Source organism: Malassezia globosa (genome assembly GCF_000181695.2).
Source record: "Malassezia globosa CBS 7966 chromosome Unknown mgl_sf_6.1, whole genome shotgun sequence".
Classification (NCBI taxonomy): Eukaryota; Fungi; Basidiomycota; class Malasseziomycetes; order Malasseziales; family Malasseziaceae; genus Malassezia; species Malassezia globosa.
The window spans coordinates 602,430-625,947 of NW_001849866.1; the positions used below are offsets into that span (position 1 = coordinate 602,430).

Sequence of the window (23,518 nt, forward strand, 5' to 3'; positions counted from 1 at the left end):
GCTAAGTGCTTTTTGCTCGATATCGGTTCCATGTACATCGGTGCATGAAATGTTCTCTTGTACAGACGACTATGTTTGCGTATGCTTCAGCATTTCAGTTGTAGTGCACGAAGGGCATGTGCAATCGTTGCCTCATCAAAGTGCTCATGTTTCCAGCCAAGTTCGCGAGCAGTGTGTCGTGCCATGCCAACTATGCCAGTACGCGATTCACACGTAAAAAATGTTGTGAGCAGCTCAGCATCTAATACATGGCGCGGTGCGCATATCTGCATGTCTGTGCGAAGCGTACGCCAAGACTCCCATGAAAGGTCGCCATGCGCATGTCTTTGATGCGACAAAGCCTCTTGAACGCACCAGAGCATGGATGCCGTTTCATCAGGCACGTACATCAGCGTACCAACGGAGCCTGAGGCCGTACCAAACAGGATACGGCCGTCAGCCACGCTTTGGATTGTATTCACCATGTCGCCGTGGTGGAATGCCGTCGCTCGATGCATCACATGACTCCATGGATCAGTTCCATCCGTTTGGTGCACGCGCTCAGCAACAAACATGTTCATCGCAATGTCTGTGCCGATGTACTGCTGTTGCTCGGTACTCAATACGCCTACAGCCGTTGTCCAATATGGATCGACATCGCGAGCGATTTCATGCAGCTGTCCTTTGGGATCGACTTGCAGGACCGTAAGGGAGTGCATGGCGTCTCCCACCACGACAGTCGATCCTTGCGATGTGAGGCACGTCGCAAGGAAGGCACAGCCCCATCGATCGCAAAGCTTCAGCTTTCCATCGCATAGCGCATATGTATGTACTTGTGCATCGACAGCTGCAACAAGATACGAGCCTGGTACATCTGTCACTCCATAGACATGGCCAGGCACATCGCACGACCAGATAAGCTGCAACTTTGACAAGGGCGTCGACCATGTGTAACCGATGAGGCGACCACTGGATGTTGAGTCTCGGCCGCCTACATAAAACCCAGTCCCAACGACAATGTATGGCGTGTTGTAAAATTTCTTCACACACGCACTGTTGGGCCGCTCATAGGCGTGGAGGGAATGGGATGTGACTTGTTTGAGCCCTGCTTTTGTCATGACGCGGATCGTGCTCAGTCCACGTTCGTGATGCTCCCACGCATGCATAGGCCATGTCGTGAGAACGATATAAGGACCAAAGCTTGCGATGGATGTGGGCTGTTGTCCTTTCAACGACAAGCTCTGAATGTCTAGATGATGTAGCGTATGAATGGCATGCACCTCCAAGCCGAACTGTGTGGCACACACCATGGTCAATGCCTGGCTGCTGGCGTCTACACACGCTGCTGCACGCACATGTTCAATAAGCCATATACTTGCACGGAACGCAGAGTCTTGAGGGTATAGGAAGCAGGTATAGGAGCCCGATGCTACAATAGCGTGCGTGTTTGGCAGCTCCATCATGGAAAGTGGTGCAGTGGTCAAGTGAATCGGTTCTGTACCTACCTGGCACGTATGCACGATTTTGTCTTGATCATTATACACGTCAACATGGCCATCAGCATAGCCCACCACGGTATGGTTTTCGCCGTGAGGCGTGAATGCATGTTGAAGAATAGATGTGGGAAGCGACGTGCATGCAATATGGATTGGATCACCTTCCATGGAAGGCCAAACGTACTTTTGCACCGTGCGATCCCAGAACCCCGCGACTATAGCGGAGGCGCAGCCAAATAGGCATGAAATCGGTGCATGAGTTCGTAACGAATGAAGAATTGACCAGTTGTGATGATCGTGGTGCAAGACAAGCAGCTGTGGTGTTACGAGACCTATTACCACATGTTTATCATCTAATACGTGGCAGGCTGAGATTTCGTCGGGAGCTGTCCAAACTGTTTTACCACGTCCATAAGTGCGGATGTCTTTCGAGGTTGCGACAAGGTACAAGCCCGCTAACATGCCAGCATGCAAGACACGAGCATCATGCACAATGGAGATTTGTGTGGGGTCTTCATGCTCATTGAGCTGCACGATAGAAGCCGAGTTTCGATGCACAAGAACGAGAGCAGATTCTAACGCGTAGACGCTCACTAGATCCATTGGTTTGATAAATAATGTGCTAGTGAGTGCCTTGTACATTATGGCTCTCAAGCTGCTAGTAGGACCGGCACCACTAGCAGTGATGATGCGATCCATGACGCTGGAGTTATCGAGCACCATATCGACAATTGGTGCTGTGCTCGGCCATCGATATACCTCATGCAGTGAAGGTGACGAATCCACGTGCCAAAGGACGGAGTCGCCTGTCGTACTCGCAAGAAACACAAAGTCTTCGCCCAAAGAGGAAAGTCCCTGCGGGCTTGTAGCCACTGAGCTCATTTGAAGGCGCAACAAGTGCATATGAATGGTCTCCCAAGCATTTGTAGAAGATGAGACAGTCAATATGTACATAGAACCACGCGTGGTACTTAACAACACGCGAAAGTGCAGCTCGTCGTGATGATGCGACAGCAAACAAGTGGCTGATTCCACATGCATGCCTCGGTCCATTCGAATTTCCTGATAACGAGCACGTCGTGACTCAGCTCGTGTCTTCCCGCGGCGGCGATCACTTGGACGTGGCACGAAGAAGATGACGTGTTCACAAAACACAAGAACACCGCCACCCGCATACGCGGGAGTAGCCAATAGATAGTGCGCTCCGTAGGCATCCTCTTCCGGTAAAGGGACGTGGTATGTAGCATCACCATCCGTGCGACGCATTTTTCGTGTGTTGGTTTGCGACGGCGCGACGCGCGGTTCATGCCAAGGGAGAGGGCGAAGCGCTTGCTTCGACTCGTCAATCGCATAGAATGTAAGCACTGGCATACCCGCTGTGGCATAATCTGATGATATAGACAGGCAGGCCAGCGTACAAGGAGCCTTTGGTGAGCTTCTTTCTAGGAAAGTACAGCTGATCAAGACTGCATGGTCAAGACGAGCATGGAACGCAATATCCTTCTCCAAACTTGCTAGGTATACGTTGCCAGTGAAAACATGGGTTAGTGCCCAACGACCAGGTGACAAATGATCGTATGCACGTTCCAATGCAAGTGTCAGACCCAACTTAGCAGGTGAGCGTGATGATTCGTCGAGCTGCCACACTCGCTGCGTATGGACCTGAAAATGGGATCTCGGCTCAAAGGCAATGAGTCTGGGCATGGGGTGGTCGGTGAGAATGTACAAGGCATCCTTACGTCCTTTATCACGCTTCACATCCATAGCAAGAACTCGAGCGCAGAGAGAGATGTCGCAAATATGCTCAAATGGAGCGTGGCTCCGACTCTCGAGCGCATAGAGGACTAGACTAGAATGTCGCGCTATGCACAATATCGAATCACACTCCCACCACCCACGCAGGAGGTGCCCAGTAATAGCCGCAGTGGATGTGTATTTTTCGCATAACCAGTGCATGAGGACCAGGTCGGCCAGCAGAAAAGGATAAAGTGGGGTGGGGCGGTAAGGGTGGGTTGGGGGATCAAGCTGGGTATGGAGAGATAAAGAGGCATTTGTGGAGAGCAAAGGAAAATGTCCGTGCGTCAGACAGGACGTGAAAATGAAATGACCTATATCACGAGCCCAAATCCAGAAAGCACAGCGGCCGCAGATTGAAAGCGCCTGGTGTGTGTGTGTGTGCGTGTGTGTGTGTGTGTGCGTGTGTGTGTGTGTGTGTGTGTGTAGGGGGGGGGGAAATTGGGGTACAGTGTAAATGTTGTTTTTATATTCTGATTGTTCTAGGAAAGGAATCCTCGCCATTTGGCATGACTTTTGCGTTCGCGCTCTGAAATACTCACAGCAATGCGCGACTTTTCAGCATCAAAGTCTGGTCCTTTGACATACTCGCACACTGCATCTGATTCAAGCCAGTCTTTTGCCTGATATATGGCACCTTGCCTGCGTAAAGCTTGTGCTTTTCGGAAACTGGGACATAAGAGATAGGGCAACGTACATGGCTTTTGCATTGGACGGATCAGATACCAATGCTTGATCGCACGCATGGACAGCACGAGCGAATCGCTCTTGCGCAAGGTAACAGGCTGCCATCTGGAGAGAAAAGCGTTAGAATAACTAGGCTTATACGAACGTTGGAACGGACTTGGCTGAGTTGCTTTTGATCCTCGCGCACGTCGTAACCGCGAGATGAGCCACCGAATTGTTGAAGCACTTGCTCATCAAGTCCTGCTAAATACTGCATATGTGTGTAAATGCACGTGTATGCATGAGTGCTACGTGTGCACGTACGAGTGTGGCATAGTGATAGGATCGAAGTGCTCCCACATAGTCGCGCTGTAAAAAAGCAGCATTTCCTTCCTGCTTGTATGAAATACCCTGCTGGATTTTGTGCGCTGTATCGTTGCTGGTCAGAGCGGTCATGCGCGTCTGACACACAGTCACTTGACACTAGGTGAATGATGTCTGTCGTCTAAGCATGAGCGTCTGTGTGGAGAAGAATGGACTGTCGTGTCAATCATGGATTGATCGGGCGGGCTTCTTGCGAAAACCCACACAAACTTACACAGCCTAAGCGTAAACACCCCCTCTCCCACCTCCCCTTCTTGTGGCGCGCTGCGAAACGCACAGCCGCCACACTTACCAACGCGCCAGCGCCCCATTTCGCATGTGGAGGTTATCAAGGGCCTGGAGCCAACAAAGAAGAGGTGCAGACTAAGGCGCGTCCACTCAATGGTTACGTACATATTTTTTCTTCTACACCTGCAGGACGCGTCTTCGAGACGTCAATATGGTGTGGCTCGAAGCACAGCATGTGCTAGAGCCAGGCCAGTCGGCGGTCGAGAAAGCTGAAAAGTATGTGGCCGATGCGCGGATGGAATGGCCACTCGCTCGGATGATGCTTGCAGAGCTGTCGCATATACCCCATACCGAAAGAGCGTCTTCGTCGACATCGACGACGGAGTCGAAGCGCCCGAGTTCTCCATTCGACGAGCTTGTTGCTGTGATCAAGGCCTCCCATGGACATGATGCGAATGCGTGGAAGGCGATCCTGCCTACATACGATGGATCAGCTACGCAGTGGCAGGTACTTGCGCCACTTGCCATGGATTGTATACCCGACTCGGATACACCGTTGGAACCTCTCCTTGACGTTCTATCGGTCGTATGTCTCCACACTCTATCTTTGTCGATATGGGGTCGCACTGGGCGATCTCCTATGCCTGTCCTTATCCATGTGCTTGACCACCCTGCGCTGGACAGCGTGCGACCAGCGTGCTTGTTTGTGTTCTTGGTCCGGTTCTTTGATGTCATTTATGCATATTCGCGCTCAGTGTACGCCGAGGCGCTGAAGCTAGCAACGCACTTCTTGCTTGAAAAGCGACAGCAGACCCACGAGCGTGACACTGTGCGCAGCACGGCCCTCACGCTGGGCGCCTTGCTCATTGAAGATCGCATCTCCAAAGCGTTGCATGCCTCACTGACATCAAGCTCGACAGAGGATCGTCTCCAGGGCGATGCGTGTGTATCGCTTGTGCTGGATCTGTATGCATTGGTCTTGGTCCAGGGCGGCTTGACGACACCGCGTCTTCTGCGCCCGGTTGGCTTGGCGCTTGTACATGATGCTGTCAAGACCATGAATGCGTGCTTGTACTTGTCCAGTATAACGGGTGTCGCGGCCTCTATCCGTAAGACATACGCGCACGACCATGACCCTAGTACAGCCAATGAGCGTTTGTTCATGCAGTGGGAGGCTGACATCGATGCCGTTTGTGTGCCGACCGTGTCGCAACGTTTGTGGAAGCACATTTCCCTAGTGCTGAGTAGCGAGGAAGCGAACGACGTGCCGCAGGTATTGTGTGCGTACTTTCTCTATGCGCTTTCCATCGTAGCGCCGGGTTATCCTGCACCCATCCTTGAAGTGCATACGCCCAAGCCTTTGGCGGAGATGCCAGTGCCGTCGTCTTCGGCACCGGCATCCCAGGCATACGACAGGCTGTGTGCGGGCATATCTGCGCTTGTTGTCCAACTTCGTCAAGGCATGTCGTGCATCGCAAACGCCTTTACAGTGGCCCTCGCTCACGCCCGCGATACATTTGCGTCGATGCCCCGAGTATGTGTGTCAGTGCTGCCACTGCTGGGTGCGTCTGCCAGCACGGAAGTCTCGCAAGGCGCGCATGTGATATTCCGTGCGTTGGCTGATGATTCCTACACGCGCTTCGAGTCGCTCCACATGCTATGGATGGATGCACGCGAGGCAGCGCTGGAGGGAGGGCGTTCCTTTGTCGTGCTGTTCGTCCTAGCGGCGCGACACGTTGCATGGGCCCTGCCATTGGCGCGTGCATCCGTGTCAATGCTGGACGATATGCTGCACGTGCTGTGCGATCGAAATATGGGCGTGCTGCTGCCATATATACCATGGGGGAGCGGCATGGGCCGAGAGGCCGATGTCTTGTTCGTGTGGACAGGCATATCTGAGTGTATCGCCACAATGTTTGAGCGCATTCCCGACTGGTCGCGCACGGCCGACCGGCAGGAAATGCTGCAGTGGATTGCCCAAGTGCCGATGCTCGCGTCGTACATGGTGCAAAGTGCCGATTTGGCGTGCCGGTCGAACGAGCTGCATTCACATACGGACGACGTGCTCGGCACGCTGGCGATGCCACTTGATTGTGCCATCAACTGGCTCCGGCTGAATCACGAAGAGATTCTGCAGCAGCTGTCCGACTACATCCGACGGGCTGTGCATTTGTTTAGTACACGGCACCTTGTGCTGCCGGCCCAGGTCCGGAAGCATGCGGTCGACTTTCTCGCGCAGCAGCTGGGCGTGACGAACGTCCAGGAGCGCCGCACGCTGCTGTCTACGGCACAAATGGAGCTGCTGCTGGATGAGTTCCTTGCCCTCCCACGCTCGGAGCCGAAAACCGACTCGAAGGCGGATCCAAAGCCGAAAACAAAGCCCAGGCTCCTGCAGCAGACGCTGTCGTTCACGACCGTACCACCGGGCCAGAAGGAGCGGACGGAACCGAAGAAAAAGCCGATCGTCGTTGACCTGACGCGAGACTCACCGCGAACGGCCGCTCCGAAGCTGAAAGGGGTTTCGTCGTCAACGGCATCCTCGACGCGCGCATCGAAGCTCCATTCAACGGGCAAGCTGGCACAGCTACGCAACGAGTTCCAGCTCACTCGCTCGGTCGCACGCAAACCACATGCCCCAGTGCGAGCATGGGAGCCTGACGAGCCGCGCGCGCCGCTCGCGACTAGCAGCGTCACGGGCACCATCACGACGATGCCACGAGCCCAGATTCGTCGGCCGACGCAGCAGCCGAGTGGCCACGACGGCTCAGATGACTCGGACACCAACGACTCGGACTCTGATGCCGACTCGTCCAGCAGCGATGGTCATGGCGCGCGTGCAGAGCGTGGCAAGCCAAGTGCTAAAGGAGGGCTCGCAGCGCTTGCGTCGCCGCACAGAGCCAAGCCCACCGTTGTTCGTCGAACTGTCATGCCTATGATGGACCCGGCCTTGCAGGAGGCCATGCGCAAGGCCGACGACGAGCAGCGGCGACGCCGACTCTCGACAGCACCCTCCATGATGCCGATGCATGAGTGTATTTTGTCGTGGAGCATGAGCTCGAACGAGCCACTCCCGCCAACGAAGCTCGATGGGACTGCCTTCTCAACGTCGTCGCCAGGTTCTTGGCACGCGACTGCCTCCTCCTACACAGAGCACTTTGGCACGCTTCTGACGCTCGAGGCATGGGCACAGTTCCAGCAGGCATGCGACGACGTCAAGTATGCAACTTCAGTCGATGTGCAGTACCTGCGGCAAAGCCGCGTAGACAACTTTGTTCAGCTGGAATTTGCTGCGCGATCGACGATGCCGGCAGGCGTCTACTTCAACGAGACTGATATTGTGTACCTGGAGCTGCCATCGCGCGCACTGAAACTGATTGCTAACGTATACTTTAGCCGCAAGCAAGCGACCAGTCAGCCGGGGTCAAGTGGGCTGGAGCTTGGCATCCGTTGCCTGTACGCGCAGGCGCAGAATGCGATGCCATGGATCCAGGAGCCTGGCTGGCGCATCGTCAAGCTTTTCAGCCTCACGACGCTTCGCCGCGAGTATGCAGCGCTGTGCAGTGTGCCGGACTTGGCGATGGTGCAGGATGTGCTCCATGCGCGTGTCGCGCCGTTGCCAGACGTCTCCGTGGCTGATCAGACGAAGGCCATGCGCATGTACGAGCTGAACGAGCCACAGGCACGTGCTGTCGTCGCGACGATGCGCACGCCAGGCTTTTCGCTGATCCAGGGCCCCCCCGGCACGGGCAAGACGAAAACGATTCGTGCGCTTGTTGCGTCGTTCCTCTCGCGGCGTGCCGGGACAAGCGTCGGCCCCAAGAAAGCGGCGGCGCCGGCGCGCGACGGCCCATCGGCTCGTATGCTGCTGTGTGCACCGAGCAATGCGGCCATTGACGAGCTCGTCAGCCGGATCAAGGACGGCGTCGACATTGATGGCAAGCGCGTGGTGCCGCGTCTCGTCCGGCTCGGGCGTGATGAGGCCGTGAATCCGGCCGTCCGCGACGTGACGCTCGACGCGCTCGCCGAACACGCCGGGTCCAAGGACACGGCGGCATCGCGCGCCGCAGAAGAACTCCAGCGCGTGGAGCGGGCGTGGCGCGACAAGCGTGCGGAGCTGGAGCAGTCCGCCTCAGCACCGACATCGTCCACGAGCCGTGAACGTACGCGTGCGCTGCAAGCAGAGCTGAACGAGCTCACGGACAAACGCTTTGAACTGCGCGAGCAAGTGTCGTCCCTACAAAGCCGCAGCAAGATGGGATCGATGCGGCCCGAGACGGAGCGTCACATGGCCCGTATGAGCATCCTCGACGAGGCAGAGATTGTGTGCGCAACACTGGCCGGCGCCGGGCATGAGATGCTGTATCGCTACACGTTTGACACGGTGGTGATCGATGAGGCTGCGCAGGCCGTCGAGCTCAGCACACTCATCCCCCTTCGCTACGAGTGCACACGCTGTATCCTCGTCGGTGATCCGAAACAGCTGCCACCCACCGTGCTGAGTCAAGAGGCGGAGCGGCGGCAGTACGCGCAGTCGCTGTTTGTGCGCATGTTCAATGCGTCGCCCGACCGTGTGCATCTGCTATCGATCCAGTACCGCATGCATCCTGACATTAGCCTCTTTCCGTCGACGGCCTTCTATGGCCGCCAGCTCATCGATGGACCACAGATGGCGTCCAAAACACTCCAGCCATGGCACAACACACAGCTCTTTGGCCCATTTCGTTTCTTCCACGTCGATGCGTTGGAAGAGCCTGGTCGCAGCCACTCGATCCAGAATCAGAGCGAAGCGTACACGGCGATGCAGGTGTACGAGGCGCTGTGTGCGTGTGCGCAAACGAGCCTGCGTGGACGCGTCGGCTTCGTCAGCATGTACAAAGCGCAAGTCGATCTTTTGCGCACCCTCTTTGTGTCGCAGTATGGACGCGCGGCCGCGATGGACGTGGACTTTAGCAGTGTGGACGGCTTCCAGGGCCAGGAAAAAGACATCATTATTCTGAGCTGCGTGCGAAGCAACAAGGACCGCGTGATGGGCTTTTTGAGCGATCACCGACGGCTGAACGTTGCTCTCACGCGTGCTCGGAGCAACATGATAGTGATTGGAAATGCCTCGATGCTAGGCAATGACACAATCTGGAGGGACATGATTAGCGAGGCGCGCTCACGCGGCTTTGTTGTGCCTGTGCGAGGCGACACATTTGTACATCCGCAGCGACTGGCTCCGCCGAATCAAGGGGGTCGTGAATCAAGCCAAGTCGCAGCCGCGGCTTCCGGTCCGCCGACACCGTCGTCATCTGCCGCCGTGCCCAAGAAGACACCGGCGCCGGCGCCTTCTCGAGACGCAAAGCTGAGACCCCCTTTGCATCGGAAGCTTGACTCGTCCGAACGAGCCTCGTCTCCGACCACACCGTCGGCCGTCCGGACACCCAAGACCAAGACCATTGCAGCACCGACATCGACATATCCTTCCACTTCCACCTTCGCACCTAAAGCATCTGCTCCTGCACAGGCTCCCGCCCCGTCTCCCATCTTGTCAACGCACAAACGACCTGTGCCCCCTCAGCCCGTCCAGCCCATACCACCACCCGTGCATGCCAAAGCCAGCGGACAGCGGCCTCCGAAACGCAAGTCAACCGAGCCGCCACCCATCCTCAAAGCACCTCCAAGAGTCGTCCCATCAGCGGCTCTCCTCGCACCCACCAAGACCCAACAGCCAGCGACACAACGCACCAAAAAGCCCGGCAAGTGGGCCGCCATTGTCGAGCGAAACCAGGCTTCGTCCTCGTCGGCCAAGCCGGCTCCCTCGGCTCAGATACCCCCGGTCGTCAAAGCTGATCGCCCGCCCCGCGAGCAGGGCGGCGGGCCTAGCTGGCTCCGCTCGGCGCGCCCACATTCCCTGCCACGTCGACCGTCGTGAGATATTCTATGTACCATCAAGAATCTGAATAGGCATGTTCGTAGGGCGTCATCATACGCGGCGATGCACATGGTGTTGCCCAAATGTCTGTGCTTCCTGACGACGTACGTGCTAATGTGCGCGGACATGCTGAAGATTGCATCGCACTCGCGTGGCAGTGCGGCGGCGACAAGATCTGCGTCGCATCCGTCGATAGCGACGCCAAGTCGTCCTCCGGCCCCATGTGTCCTACGCGGCGTCCTCCGTGGGAATACGTGCGCGGTAGAACAAAGTACGTAGACGGCATGACAGAGCGATCAGCCATGTGCAAATCGCGCGCAATCTCTTCTGCTCGGACAGGTTGCTTCGATCCACCGAGCCCAGCGCTCGTCGATGCATGCATCATCATACCAGCGATACTTTTCGACATGTGACTCAGAAGCGGCGTCACACGGCATACATGCTCCACATATGCACCATTCATGTGCTCGGCTTGAGGCACGATCACATGTGCCAGCACCTCGTGCATGATCTGATGATGCGCATGCAAAAGAGGCGTGCCCAGCATAGGCGCACACAACGCTTGTACAATAGACGCATCGCGCCATTCCCACGTCATGCCTAGGGAGATCCGCGTTGGCGCTGTGGTGCTACGCGGGATCCGACGCAAGATGATCTCAACTGCGCCCCGTGAGCATCATGTGGCGCCAATCTCGTTGGGTCTCGCGTCCCGGTACCTACATAAAAGGGCATCGTGCGCTACGCCTGTCCATTGGCATGTCTGTACATTGAATGCCTCAGCATTCTCTATGTAAGAAAGGACACACACGTCCGCGCGCATTCCCACATACTGAGCGAAAGAACGTCTCAAGTGCACGACGCACGCCGCTATCCCTTAGCTGCGTGGCGTCGAGACACATCACACGCTCACCTAACTGAACACGACACGCATAACGCAGCAAGACCTTTCGACCTGTGCACTGGCGAGCAGCTCTAGATCGTGGCCCTGCCGTCTGGAACGCGACGTCGCACTGCACAGCGTGCGTCTGTGTCTGAATCCGGACACGAGCTTGGCGCGGCATGACACGGATCAATCGCGCATGGAAACAGTTGGCCAAAGCGTCCTTCCTCTTCCTCTCGTCCTCCGAGCCTCCAGCGTGGCCTTCCGTAAGCGCATCTCGGCCGAGATTGCCGCATGGGTGAGTGGATGGGGGAGGAGGTGTGTGGGTATGTGTGGGCGTGTGTGGGCATGTGCGTGTGTGGGTGTGTAAGTGTGTACGTGTGTGTGTGTGTACGTGTGTGATAAATTGCGGCGCCACTCGTCGTCATAGGCACACTGATAGAGCAAGCCACTCCCGCCACTACGTTCGCTGGTGGCTACTCTGCACCAGCATTCCTGCGCGCTTCCTTCAAGCACGTCTTGTGACACGTGCCCCTTGTCTGGAAGTGCTGCGCCTCTCAAAGATCCTGGTGGAATTTGTTCCTACGTAAGAAAAGACTTGTGACTGCACGAGCCAGAGAAAGACACCCAGGTGTGCGAATATGCCGGTACGTTGTGCGCCATGCCCATGTGCGATGAATGCAAATGCTAACGCTCGACTCATAGGAGTCGATCCCAACCAAAGTGGCCGACCTGGAGTCGCGCATTCACACGCAACGTCGCATTATCGAGGGATTTCAAGCACTCCGGAGTGCCACACCAAATCAGGATGTGATTCGTCAGGCGGATTCCAACATTCGCGATGCACGTCGCACTATCCAGTTTCTCGAAGAGAGCCTTGCATCTCTGCACCGACGCGCATCCATCGACCTATCACCAGGCGTCATGAACCAGCCGTCACTCTCAGCATCGGCTCTCACGACCAGTAGTGCTGCATCGCCAAATCCAGACCCGGACACGTCCGCCACAGCGTCGTACTTGGCCGACGAATTCTCTAAACGCTCGCCATCTGATGCGAGTGTGCCGCCATCCGCCATGTTTCCCATCGATAGCAGTGCTGCTTACCGCACAGGCGCCTTCACCAACGGCGCCGTCATGGCCCCTGGCAGCGATCCCGCAGCGCTGACACGCGTCTCCACTGCTGCGCGCCGAAACTACACACCCTTGGATCTCATGAAGTACGACACGCCGCTCACAAGCGCCAAGGTTCAGCGCATGATCAGTCAGCTTGAATACAAGCTTCAACTCGAACGCCAGTTCAAGCACGGCTACGACAAGATTGCTCGGTTGTACCAGGCTGAAAGTGATCGTCGGAGTCAGGGTGATGCGATGAACCAACGCACCGAAAGTGCAGGAAAGCTTGTCCTGATCCAGCAAGCGCTCAAGCGATACCAGCAGCTGGACATGCGCGATGACGAAGAGGTGCAACAGGAAAATCCTTATGCGGCTCGTCGTGCGCACAAGCCCCAGTCCGGCACTCTGTCGATTGCTATCAAGGGTGCAAAGGAAGTGGATCATGCCGCGATATCCAGCAGCACTCGTTCCATGCGTGAATCGTATGTGTCTATCAAGGTAGAAGAATCGGAGCGAGTACGCACCCCAGCTTCGCGCTCTGATGCATGGAATGTCAGCTATGAGCTCCCGCTTGAGAACACAAACGAAGTCGAGCTGGTCATCTTCGACCGCGTAGGCACATCTGCACCCGTCCCCGTTGGTTTGCTGTGGCTCCGCATCAGTGACATTATCGAACAGTTGCGCAAAATCAAGGCTGGCCAAGTCGGCGCTGATGGCTTGCCATCGGCGTCTCCATCGCCCATGACACCGAATAGCAGCGATTGGGTCACGGCCGACACCATGGCATCGATGACCTCCTCGCTTTTCCCCGCCCAGCCCACAGCACAGCAGGCGGCCAAGTCAGGCCTAGAAGGCTGGTTCACTGTCGAACCGCGAGGTGCCGTGTATTTGCAGCTCGGTTTCACCAAGCAGAATGTCCCAAAGCGCTCTTATGACACGGGACTGGGTCGCCATGGCGCCATGCGCAAGCGCCGCGACCAGGTGTCTGTTGTCAATGGCCACCGATTCGTACCGCGTCAGTTCTACCAGGTGATCCGTTGTGCGCTGTGTGGTGAACTGCTCCTGAATGCAGCTGGAAGCCAATGTGAAGATTGCAACTACCGCTGTCACAGGAAATGTGCGCCAAAGATCGTGACCAAGTGCATCGGCACCAAGTCGGGTGCGTCTGCAAACGACGAGGTTGAGCTGAAGCACCGTATCCCACACCGCTTCGAGCCATTCACGAATCTGGGAGCCAACTGGTGCTGTCATTGTGGAACGATGCTGCCCCTGGGACGACGCGCGAGTCGCAAGTGCAGTGAATGTGATCTTACATGTCATGCCGACTGTGTTCACCTTGTGCCGGACTTTTGTGGCATGTCGATGGAAATGGCAAACCAAATGCTCAGCAACATTGCTAGCATCAAGAAACCGTTGAGCTGAGTTTGACTCCGCCGACAGCTACCTTGCCTAGCATGCCCGCCAAGACACAAGGGTGCACCAGCCACTCATTCCATCGAGACTTCGTCGCCTTCGCTGCCGACAAGCCGCCGCACCAGCTTGGACAATATATTCCCCGCTCTCCATGCGCTGAGGCTCTCGCCTTCGCATCGCTCAGCTGCTGCACCGGCCCCCATGACATCCGCAGCGCCTGCCTCAACTACTGCCGTTCCCACCTCGGCCCCTATTCCCATCCCCACTCACCAGCCAAGCGTCTCGGTTGGCCAGGCCACTGCTCCCGTGTCGCCATCAGCAGCAGGAGTTCCGCCGAGCAAATCATGGCATGATCCTACATCGTTACCACCGCCACCACCATTGTCATCATCCGCCCAAGCTAGTCAGCCATTGCCAGCGTCACCAGCGACGGAGCCAACACAGTCCCCAGCTGCGCATTCACAACGCTCATCCATGCCATCAGCGGGTGGTCTGGCTCCCTCCGCACAAACTGCACCGAAGCAGACAATCGTGACGCCACCCGCGCCCTCGTCCGTGCCGCCATCATCAATGGCATCCTCCATTGCGACGGCGGCGCCACCCGGTGCCTTGGAGTTCCCTGCGTCCGCACAGCACAATGTATCGTTGGACGACTTCAACTTCCTGGCTGTTCTGGGCAAAGGCAATTTCGGCAAGGTCATGCTTGCTGAGGAGAAGCGCACCGGTGCTTTGTATGCGATCAAGGTGCTGAAGAAGGAGTTCATCATCGAGAATGACGAAATCGATAGCACGCGCTCCGAGAAGCGAGTGTTCCTGACCGTGGCGCGTGAACAGCATCCATTTCTTCTCAACCTGCACTCTTGCTTTCAGACAGAGACTCGTGTGTACTTTGTGATGGAGTATGTGAGTGGTGGCGACTTGATGCTCCATATCCAGCGCGAGCAGTTTAATTTGCATCGGGCAAAATTCTATGCGGCGGAAGTGCTGCTAGCGCTCCAGTACTTCCACAAACACGGCATCATATACCGTGATCTTAAGCTCGATAATATCATGCTAACGCTGGACGGACATATCAAGATTGCTGACTATGGTTTGTGTAAGGAAAACATGTGGTACGGCAACACAACCTCAACCTTCTGTGGCACGCCCGAGTTTATGGCTCCAGAGATCCTGCTTGAGCAGCGGTACGGACGCGCTGTGGACTGGTGGGCATTTGGCATATTGCTATACGAAATGCTCTTGGGCCAGGCGCCCTTCCGCGGCGACGACGAGGACGAGATCTTCGACGCCATCTTGGAAGACGAGCCTTTGTATCCAATTCAGATGCCTCGCGACTCCGTTTCTCTATTGCAACGCCTACTTACGCGTGATCCCGCTCGTCGTCTTGGCGCTGGGCCCAACGATGCCGAAGATGTGAAGGCGCATCCATTCTTCCGCGACATTAATTGGGATGCCCTCATCCAAAAACGCATCACTCCGCCTTTCTGTCCGACGCTGCGCCATGCGAGCGACACCGAGTGGTTCGATACTGAGGTTCGTACAGACGCGTAATTACTAACACATGGCTAGTTCACTAGGGAGAAACCTACACTCACTCCCGTTCACAGCATCTTTTCACCCGAGGACCAAGCCGAATTCCGCGACTTCAGCTGGTACGTGCGTCGATTTCGGCGACCATTATCGGCGACCAACGTACTGACGCCTTGCAGGACCTCACCTCATTTTATGTAAGCATAATAGTCACATGTTGGTGAATATAGTTCGTACTGAATTTCGCACGCGAACCACCCACGTTCGGCCGACGACACATGCTCCCTCGACGGCCCCTCGTTTTTCGTGCGCGCGCCGGCGGCTTCTTCGTAGCTCAACGTGCACTACGCTTACCTTCACATAGAGTCACCATGCCGAAGTACGTGATGACGCTCGGCTGTACGACAAGGTACTAACTTTTCGCAGCGTCAAGGATGTCGATGCCGCTCAATTCATTCACGCTTACGCTCAGCACTTGAAGCGGTCAGGTACGTGTGCAGACAGTTTTGTCCTGGGGCCGACATTGTGCATGCCGTTGCACTTGAAGTGCACACCTGGTATGAGTGGATGAGTCGCAGCAGCATTTTCTGTGATGTCAACACCGCCGGTTCTTGGAGCAGCTTGCATACAGGTCGGCCCAGCGACTCAAACGGATGCTCGTTGGAACGAGTACTAACGTACGTGTACAGGTAAGCTTGAAATGCCGACGTGGGTCGACATTGTCAAGACGGGTGCCTACAAGGAGCAGGCCCCTTACGATCCGGACTGGTGGTACATTCGCGCTGCTGCCCTTGCGCGTCATGTCTACCTGCACAAGTCGGTTGGTGTAGGTTCGCTCTGCAAGCTGCATGGAGGCCCTAAGAACCGTGGCTTCCGTCCCTCGCACCACAGCCCTGCTTCGGGCGCTGTGCAGCGCAAGGTTCTTCAGAGCCTTGAGGCTATTGGCGTGCTGGAACACAGCAGCAAGGGCGGCCGTATCATTTCGCAGGATGGCATGCGTGACCTCGACCGTATTGCTGTTGCCGTTCTTGAGTCGCAGCGCGAGGAGGATGAGGAGGATGAGGACGACGACGACGACGAGGACAATGACGACGAGGACGATGAGTAAATGTGCTCTCATCATACCGGCTAGTTCCAATCGATCCTCTTCTCGCTCTCTGTACTAGTGTATCTCTTGACGGGGTGAGATCCCGATGGGTGTCCTAGTTGAATACCTGACTGAAAAAATGCATAGTGTTTTGCAATGCGTCTTCTCCCGAACCGGTGATGTGCGGGCGTGAGTTTGTGTGTATTGATGCATGACTTCGTATGTGTATCATAGAGTATGGGGTGAAGACCTACGGACAGACAAAAGTATCCAGTGAGATGACAGGCTTCGTGAACACTATCTCGTTCCATAATGACGAAGAGTATGTGGGTATCATGGGGGTGGGCTCTCCAGGAAAGAACGACAAAGTCCATTGTGTTTACAGCAACATCCATGGTACGAGTTGAGCCATGGTCCATAATGTTCAATCGTCCGAGTCTGAGTCTCCAATTTCCATAGCTGCTTGGCATGAGTCCATGTCCGAAAAAACACATACCGTCATCGTCATCATCGTCATCGTCAGCTTTTTCTACTCCATTCTGGTTGCGCATTTGTGCATGATGACTCTCAGAATCGGGGATTGGCTCAGTACGGGCCGCTTTCGACGGCCTCACGTCAGTTGCGTTGGAATTGCCGTGCAGAGGCTCGACAGCCGAGTTTGTTGGAGCAATGGATGAACCCGATTCATCTCGCAGACGTTTCCGCTCTTGAGCCTGCGCGTCACCCTGAGCATTGGAGAATGTTACCCGCCCACCAATAGCTGTGCCATCGGCATTTTTATATATGAGGTCCGGTCGAAGCAGCGCTTCTTCGCCATGCTCAGCAACTACCGTTGCCTTGGAGCGTGTTCGTGCATACTCCAGCTTCTAGTTCATGGTCAGCATTGTCGGGCACGTACCAAAGGTTTTTCATAGAATTCAAATCCATCAAGCGCACGTAATGCTGCTGTCGCGCTCTGTAGATCGCGGAACACAACAAATGCCTGGCCGCGCATGCCATCTGCACGTGTTGCTACAACATCCAAGACTTTGCCATAGCTCCCAAACAAGCTGTACAGCTGTCGGCGAAGCTCTGCAAGAGTCAATGTTCCTGATTCTATAGCAGATCGATACATACCAGGTTTCTTCACTTTCGAATTAATATTCTTGACATACAGCGATGTATTTGGCATCGCACTCGACATAGTCATTCACAGTTTGCGTCGTCGTCGACAACAACAGCAGCGGCAGCAGCAGCAGTGCTTACGACAGAACACGAACCTATTTGCTGTCTCCACGCGACCGACAACCGACCGACGTAAACGACCTTGGACGTTTTTGGTGCGGCACCACAAAAGAGCTCAAGGTCTTCGATCGTAGCCACGTGGTTGCCACATGTTCGGAGCCATGGTGGGGCAGACTGGAGAAGACACGCATCAAAAAGAGCGCCCCCCTATTCTCGACGCCGGACGCCGACGACACTACGAGTCAGTCGGCCTCTTGCTCAAAGCTGCAAGACGACAGGCGATGACGGCGTCGCCAAAGCTAGGCATCACATATCCACCCACATTTGCTGCGTCCTTTTGGACATTTCCTGAGTACAGGAAGGGCGCGATTGTTTTGTACTCTCGACTGCAAGAAGGTCTGGACGAAAATGAATCTGTGCTTGCATCGATCCAGCACCGTGTAGACAGTGAGTATGCGTATGCGCGCGCGCTTTCTCAAGGTCCCATTGTCCCGTGCATCTCGGACACGATGTTTCCTGGGTCAGTTGACGACGCTCGCACTGGTTACCTGCACAGCAATGCACTAACGTCACAAATGGTGCGAGACGTGATCCAAAGCACGACGGCTGGCGAGGCAGTTAGGCACATCCAAGTAGCCAAAAGGCTTGAATCTATGATTGTTGAGCCATTTGGGAAATGGGCGGCTGCACATGCTGAGCGTGTGCGGCAAAGCTGGCAGCTCATTGACGCATCGCTGGCTGAGATGGAGCGCCAGACGAATGAAGTCAAGAAACGACAATCTTCCTATGAGGCGCGCTGTTGGCATGCTGATGAGGCAGAAGATGATGCACGTTTTGCACCTGGCCCACATGTAAATGCTGTGACCAATGGGCCGCGAAACACGAAAGACTCGTCACCCAGTATGAAACGATTGTCCCTTGGCCAGAGAGTAGCTTCTATGCCTGAGACATCCGTCATCATGACTGCCACGGACGAAACTGGCGAGAAAGAAATGGAGAGGCCGGCGCCTGCGTCATCAGCGCGTGAGCAGGAGCTCCAACAGGAGGCCAATGAGGAACCCATTCGAGAAGGAACGCAAGAGTCAGCGCAGCAAGCCACGGCGTCCGATGCAAGCGGCGTTTCTCATGCTGAATCAGTTGCCTCAGCGTCCCCCTCTTTGAGTGAGGCGGAAGCACAGAAGCTCAAGCGGCGTGAAACATTGCGACAGCAGTTTGGCTTTAAGGCACGCAAGCCTTCCGAGTCGTCCCACCCATCTGAAACCAATGAGACTTCTCCGCATGAGCGCCAGAAGTCGCGCTTCTCCTCATACTGGAACTTGACCATGGAGCGCGTGCAAGATTCGCAAGCGTTGGCACAGGTGCGTGCGGCTGTCACTGGTCTCTCAGAGCCTCGGCATGTCCGACTGCGCCGTGAAGCCGAGGCAGCGGAGAAGGCATACCGAGACGCAATAGTGCTTCAGGATAAGCTTCGTTGCCGAGCAGAAGAAATATTGATTCATGAGTACAAACTCTCACAAAAGTGGGAGTTTGATCGAGCAGTGGCTATACAACGTGTGCTTGTTGCTTGGGAGCAGGTAATGAGGGCCCTTAGCGGAGTCACTGACGATGACAAGCTGAGTCGCACCGACCGAGCTCCTATGGACCCTGCCGTACACATCCAGCATCTCGTCATGAACTACCGCACCGGCCCTTTCCGTCCGGTGGCTGTAGTCTTCAAGCCTTACTATCATGACGACCTGTTCTCTGTCGCAGGCATGACGAATGGCGGCTTTGGCATGGACTTGATGGCTGCAGCGAAAGGCGCAGCTTTGTCAGCCCATACGGCAACAACACTTGCAGCGCCTGGGTCATCGCTGACAATGCCAACATTGCCCCCTGTGTTCCACGCGCTGTTGTCAGCGCTTCAGCGCTCCTATGCGGAGCGTTCACGCTGGATTCCTAAGAGTGGTGTATCGACCGATGAAACCATTCATGCTGAGAAACGACGCATTTGGCTGTATGATGTACCGCTTGTAAAAGTGCACGAACTTCGCGAAAGTCTGTCGGACTTTTACGATCAGAACCGTGGAATGAACGTGTTCGAATCGACGGCGCCTGATCAACTGCTTGATACCATTGATGCACCTGTACTGGCCGCCACTGTGAAACTATGGCTCTTGGAATTGAACTCGCCACTCCTTCCTTATTCTGCATGGGATGAAGTTGTCACGATTTATGAGGCAGCACGCATTCGTTTCCTCTCACTACGAAAGGAGGCGGGTGAGCATGAGCATGAGCATGAGCATCGGGCACTCGTCGAGCCACTTGTACAGGGGCTCTCCACTGTCCTGAGCCGCTTGCCAAAACTGCATCTTACATGTCTCGATTCACTCGTCGCTCACTTCTACAAGCTCGTGAAAAATACCCCGACAGAAGAACCGGAAGATGTGTACCTGTCGAAGCTGGGTCTGGCCATAGGCCGTGCTGTATTGCGACCGAACAGCACCTTACCGTCACTCGTGTTCTCCGATTACCCTGCGTTGCTTCTGCGAGATTTGGTCAAGCATTACGAGGTGCTTCTCCCTCCATTGATGCGCCAAAAAGCCAAAGAGTCGGATATGAAAGGACTCAGTCCATACCGGCAGTCGCCCCTCCTTCGACATCGCAGCATGCTTGTTGATGAACGCATTAAGCGCAGCTCTCTGCAAAGTTTGGGCCCGCCGCCCAATGGTATGCTCCAGCGCCGATTTACTCAGATCGAGTCTCGACACTCGTCCGCACCGCATTCTCGCACATCCAGTGCGGCATCGAGGGCCAGTTCAGTTGGCTCTAACGGACGCGTTCTATCACTCAATCACTTGCAGCTTGACGTAAGTCCGGTTCAAGCTGGGCCCGCCGCCAGCACGAAGTCGACGGCCTCTGAAACACCCACGAAACCTAGTTGCCCGAGCCAGAATCATCATACCCCTGACACGACTTCAGGCACCGAGCATCCTGACATTATGGCCAGCATGACCACTCCCACGCCGATACGCATATCTGAGGCACCTGCACCGCCTCCCAAAATGGATTCTCCGGGCACGAGCCAAGTCCACCAAGCACGCCAGAAGCTTTTTGAGACAGCTTCTGATGCAGCCACTACTTCTGCTGCCGCTTCCACATCGTCTTTGAACCTTGCTTCTGATCCTGATTCTTCTTTGGAAATGCCAGAGGTAGCACCTGAACCAACACCGTCCACGCAGGCGAGCGCACAGCCTGCCGTGCCTGATATGCATGGCACCACACCCGTTCGCCCCCGACAGAGCCACGTTCGTGGTCCACGCGGCCCGCGCCAAGTTTCATAAAGCACTTCTACCCTACATTGTTTATAAGGTCCCAACGTAGTTGTTTCAACGGTTGCACAGCATTAAGACGAGTTTTTTACAGCTATGCAGTTGTGGACGTGTCATGCTCCACAATAGCAAAGACTTTGCGTTGACGGCACAGTCGGCGTGTCTAATTTTATCTACACGACGAAATTTTTGGACACATTTTGGCATTTGCGTACTTCTTATCCATATTCCTGACACGCGTGTCTAACACCTTTGTATTCCCTCGCACTCTGTGCCTGCCTGACGCCAAATCCCATACCCTATGGCACAGAATCTCGATGAACACACTCATGATATTGAAGAATGGTCTGATTCTGACGTTATGAATGAATCTGACGAGGATGAGGACGACCTCCTGGCTCGCGGTGCCGTGGACGACGCAGACTGGGAAATCGCTCGAGGTGGTGCGTAGTTGTTATGTCCTTGCTCGATCATTATACTCATGCACCTACCATGTTCAGACTTCACGAAGCAGTACAACCGCGCTCGGCAGATGGCCACGGCTTTGCAAAATCCTACAAATGATGCTCAAACAGCGATGCCAGCAGTCAATCGAGCACGTCTACGTGCATCCAAGGTTGCACATGAACGTGCCGCAGCATCTTCGACTATTGGTGCCGGGCTATTGAGCCACGATCATTCTGCGCCATCGGATGATGCAGCTATGCATTCTAGTAAGACAGCAGCACAAATTGCTGCTCTGTCGAAATACACAGCGCGCATCCATATTGACGATGCATATGATCCATCGCGTGTTGCTGGTGGCAGCGTCGATGCGCGTGTCCCGCGCAAAACGAACAAACTAGAGGTGAATCGACGAAAAGACAAGGCCGATCGAGCGACGCTCCAACAAGTGCTCGATCCGCGTACACTTCTTATCTTGTCTAAAATGATCCGTCGCGAGCTCATTTCCGAGGTAAATGGGTGCATCAGCACAGGCAAAGAAGCCAATGTATACTATGCGGTACGTCCACCACTGGAACCAGGGCAGCCGCCAAGAAGTGTGGCGATCAAAATATACAAAACTAGTATTCTTGTGTTTAAGGACCGCGATCGATATGTGTCGGGTGAATTCCGCTTCCGCCATGGTTATGCCAGACATAATCCGCGAAAAATGGTGCGGCTCTGGGCAGAAAAGGAGATGCGAAACCTCAAACGCCTTGTGAATGCAGGACTTCGGGCACCCGCACCTGTTGAACTCCGGGACCACGTTCTGGTAATGGAGTTTCTCGGGGATGACGACGGTTGGTCTAGTCCGCGGCTGAAGGATGCCGAGGCCCTTATTGCACCCGAAGACTGGACGCGTTTGTATCGCGAGCTCGTTGCCACCATGCGCCTTATGTACCACCAATGCCGCCTCGTGCATGCCGATCTGAGTGAATATAATATCTTGCTGCATGATAACCATCTATGGCTTATAGATGTGTCACAATCAGTGGAGCATGATCACTTGCATGCTTTTGACTTTCTGCGCGAGGATATTGCGCATATCGATGCATACTTCAGCAAGCATGGCGTCGAAACCCTTGGCATGCGACAGACGTTCCACTTCATCGTGAAGGAAAGTACACGTTCACGCGGCGGAGGCGTCGCTGGACTCGAGAAACTCACTCAAAGCAATGAAAATGATGAGCAGATTCAAAGCACTGTACTTGCCCCCTCCACAACGCAGAGACCGGCATCATGGCATGACAATGAGACGGAAGAGTCCCTGATAGAGGAACTTGCACACTTCACCAAAGAGTCGGCGCAAACGGCGGCTGCGGCCGTATCATCTAAGACTGGTCCTTCGCTGGTCAGCTCACTCGTAGACCAAATGGACGATGCCCAAAAAGAGGAGACTGAGGAGTCAGTCTTTCGCCAAAGTTATCTGCCACGCAATTTGGATGAAATCGCTGATCCTGAGCGCGATGCAGACATTGTGCGATCTGGTCAAGTGCACAGCCTAATTTACTCGGGAGTGACGGGCCTGGACGATGTCTATCAAAAGAGCGAACAGAAAGAACACCAGATTGATAAAGTCGATTATTATGATGAGAGCGACATCGAGGCTGAGGATGCCGAATCTGGTGTCAATAAGAGCGAGTCAGAGCAAGAAGTGGGACCCGATGAACAACGTTCCAAAGAGCGTGAGGAGCGCAAAGTAAGTTTTTGTTTGCTTTCAATTGGTGCTAACGATCCAGAATCACAGAAAACAAGTCAAAGAAGAAAATCGAGAGCGTCGCAAAACCAAGATGCCCAAGGCCGAGAAAAAGCGACGAATGAAAAAGACATCCGCTCGAAAATAAGTAGTCTACTGCGACTAGCAACTAAGGAGACATGAGCCAAGCCACATTCGTCACCTAGCTCCCGTCGTCACATAGCACGTGGCTCCTGTAAATGCAAGCGACCCAGCAAGTCCAACAAATCACTTTGATCGGCTTCTGTGATCGCGTTCTGCTGCACAGGTGTGTTGGGTCC

At 55.0% G+C, this 23,518-nt stretch overlaps 9 protein-coding genes across 9 annotated transcripts; 6 read left to right on the forward strand and 3 right to left on the reverse strand.

The window, feature by feature from the left end:
* Positions 1 to 86: 86 nt before the first annotated feature.
* On the reverse strand, positions 87 to 2,846 carry MGL_2753 (uncharacterized protein; the record flags this gene model as incomplete). The annotated part of the gene is made up of 1 exon (XM_001730319.1): positions 87 to 2,846. The coding sequence occupies one exon, from the start codon at positions 2,844 to 2,846 to the stop codon at positions 87 to 89; it is 2,760 nt and encodes a 919-aa protein (XP_001730371.1).
* A 905-nt stretch (positions 2,847 to 3,751) lies between these two features.
* MGL_2754 (uncharacterized protein) lies at positions 3,752 to 4,391 on the reverse strand (the record flags this gene model as incomplete). Its single annotated transcript, XM_001730320.1, has 4 exons — positions 3,752 to 3,938; positions 3,967 to 4,061; positions 4,102 to 4,206; positions 4,260 to 4,391. 4 exons carry the CDS (start codon positions 4,389 to 4,391, stop codon positions 3,752 to 3,754), a joined length of 519 nt encoding a protein of 172 aa, XP_001730372.1.
* Positions 4,392 to 4,758: 367 nt separating this feature from the next.
* Positions 4,759 to 10,461, forward strand: MGL_2755 (uncharacterized protein; the record flags this gene model as incomplete). Its single annotated transcript, XM_001730321.1, has 1 exon — positions 4,759 to 10,461. The coding sequence occupies one exon, from the start codon at positions 4,759 to 4,761 to the stop codon at positions 10,459 to 10,461; it is 5,703 nt and encodes a 1,900-aa protein (XP_001730373.1).
* A 1,804-nt stretch (positions 10,462 to 12,265) lies between these two features.
* Positions 12,266 to 13,876, forward strand: MGL_2756 (uncharacterized protein; the record flags this gene model as incomplete). The annotated part of the gene is made up of 1 exon (XM_001730322.1): positions 12,266 to 13,876. The coding sequence occupies one exon, from the start codon at positions 12,266 to 12,268 to the stop codon at positions 13,874 to 13,876; it is 1,611 nt and encodes a 536-aa protein (XP_001730374.1).
* Positions 13,877 to 14,068: 192 nt separating this feature from the next.
* On the forward strand, positions 14,069 to 15,418 carry MGL_2757 (uncharacterized protein; the record flags this gene model as incomplete). The annotated part of the gene is made up of 1 exon (XM_001730323.1): positions 14,069 to 15,418. The coding sequence occupies one exon, from the start codon at positions 14,069 to 14,071 to the stop codon at positions 15,416 to 15,418; it is 1,350 nt and encodes a 449-aa protein (XP_001730375.1).
* A 679-nt stretch (positions 15,419 to 16,097) lies between these two features.
* MGL_2758 (uncharacterized protein) lies at positions 16,098 to 16,505 on the forward strand (the record flags this gene model as incomplete). The annotated part of the gene is made up of 1 exon (XM_001730324.1): positions 16,098 to 16,505. One exon carries the CDS (start codon positions 16,098 to 16,100, stop codon positions 16,503 to 16,505), a length of 408 nt encoding a protein of 135 aa, XP_001730376.1.
* Positions 16,506 to 16,908: 403 nt separating this feature from the next.
* On the reverse strand, positions 16,909 to 17,667 carry MGL_2759 (uncharacterized protein; the record flags this gene model as incomplete). The annotated part of the gene is made up of 3 exons (XM_001730325.1): positions 16,909 to 16,943; positions 16,981 to 17,350; positions 17,383 to 17,667. The coding sequence occupies 3 exons, from the start codon at positions 17,665 to 17,667 to the stop codon at positions 16,909 to 16,911; spliced, it is 690 nt and encodes a 229-aa protein (XP_001730377.1).
* A 202-nt stretch (positions 17,668 to 17,869) lies between these two features.
* On the forward strand, positions 17,870 to 21,031 carry MGL_2760 (uncharacterized protein; the record flags this gene model as incomplete). Its single annotated transcript, XM_001730326.1, has 1 exon — positions 17,870 to 21,031. The coding sequence occupies one exon, from the start codon at positions 17,870 to 17,872 to the stop codon at positions 21,029 to 21,031; it is 3,162 nt and encodes a 1,053-aa protein (XP_001730378.1).
* Positions 21,032 to 21,500: 469 nt separating this feature from the next.
* MGL_2761 (uncharacterized protein) lies at positions 21,501 to 23,381 on the forward strand (the record flags this gene model as incomplete). The annotated part of the gene is made up of 1 exon (XM_001730327.1): positions 21,501 to 23,381. One exon carries the CDS (start codon positions 21,501 to 21,503, stop codon positions 23,379 to 23,381), a length of 1,881 nt encoding a protein of 626 aa, XP_001730379.1.
* Positions 23,382 to 23,518: the final 137 nt, after the last annotated feature.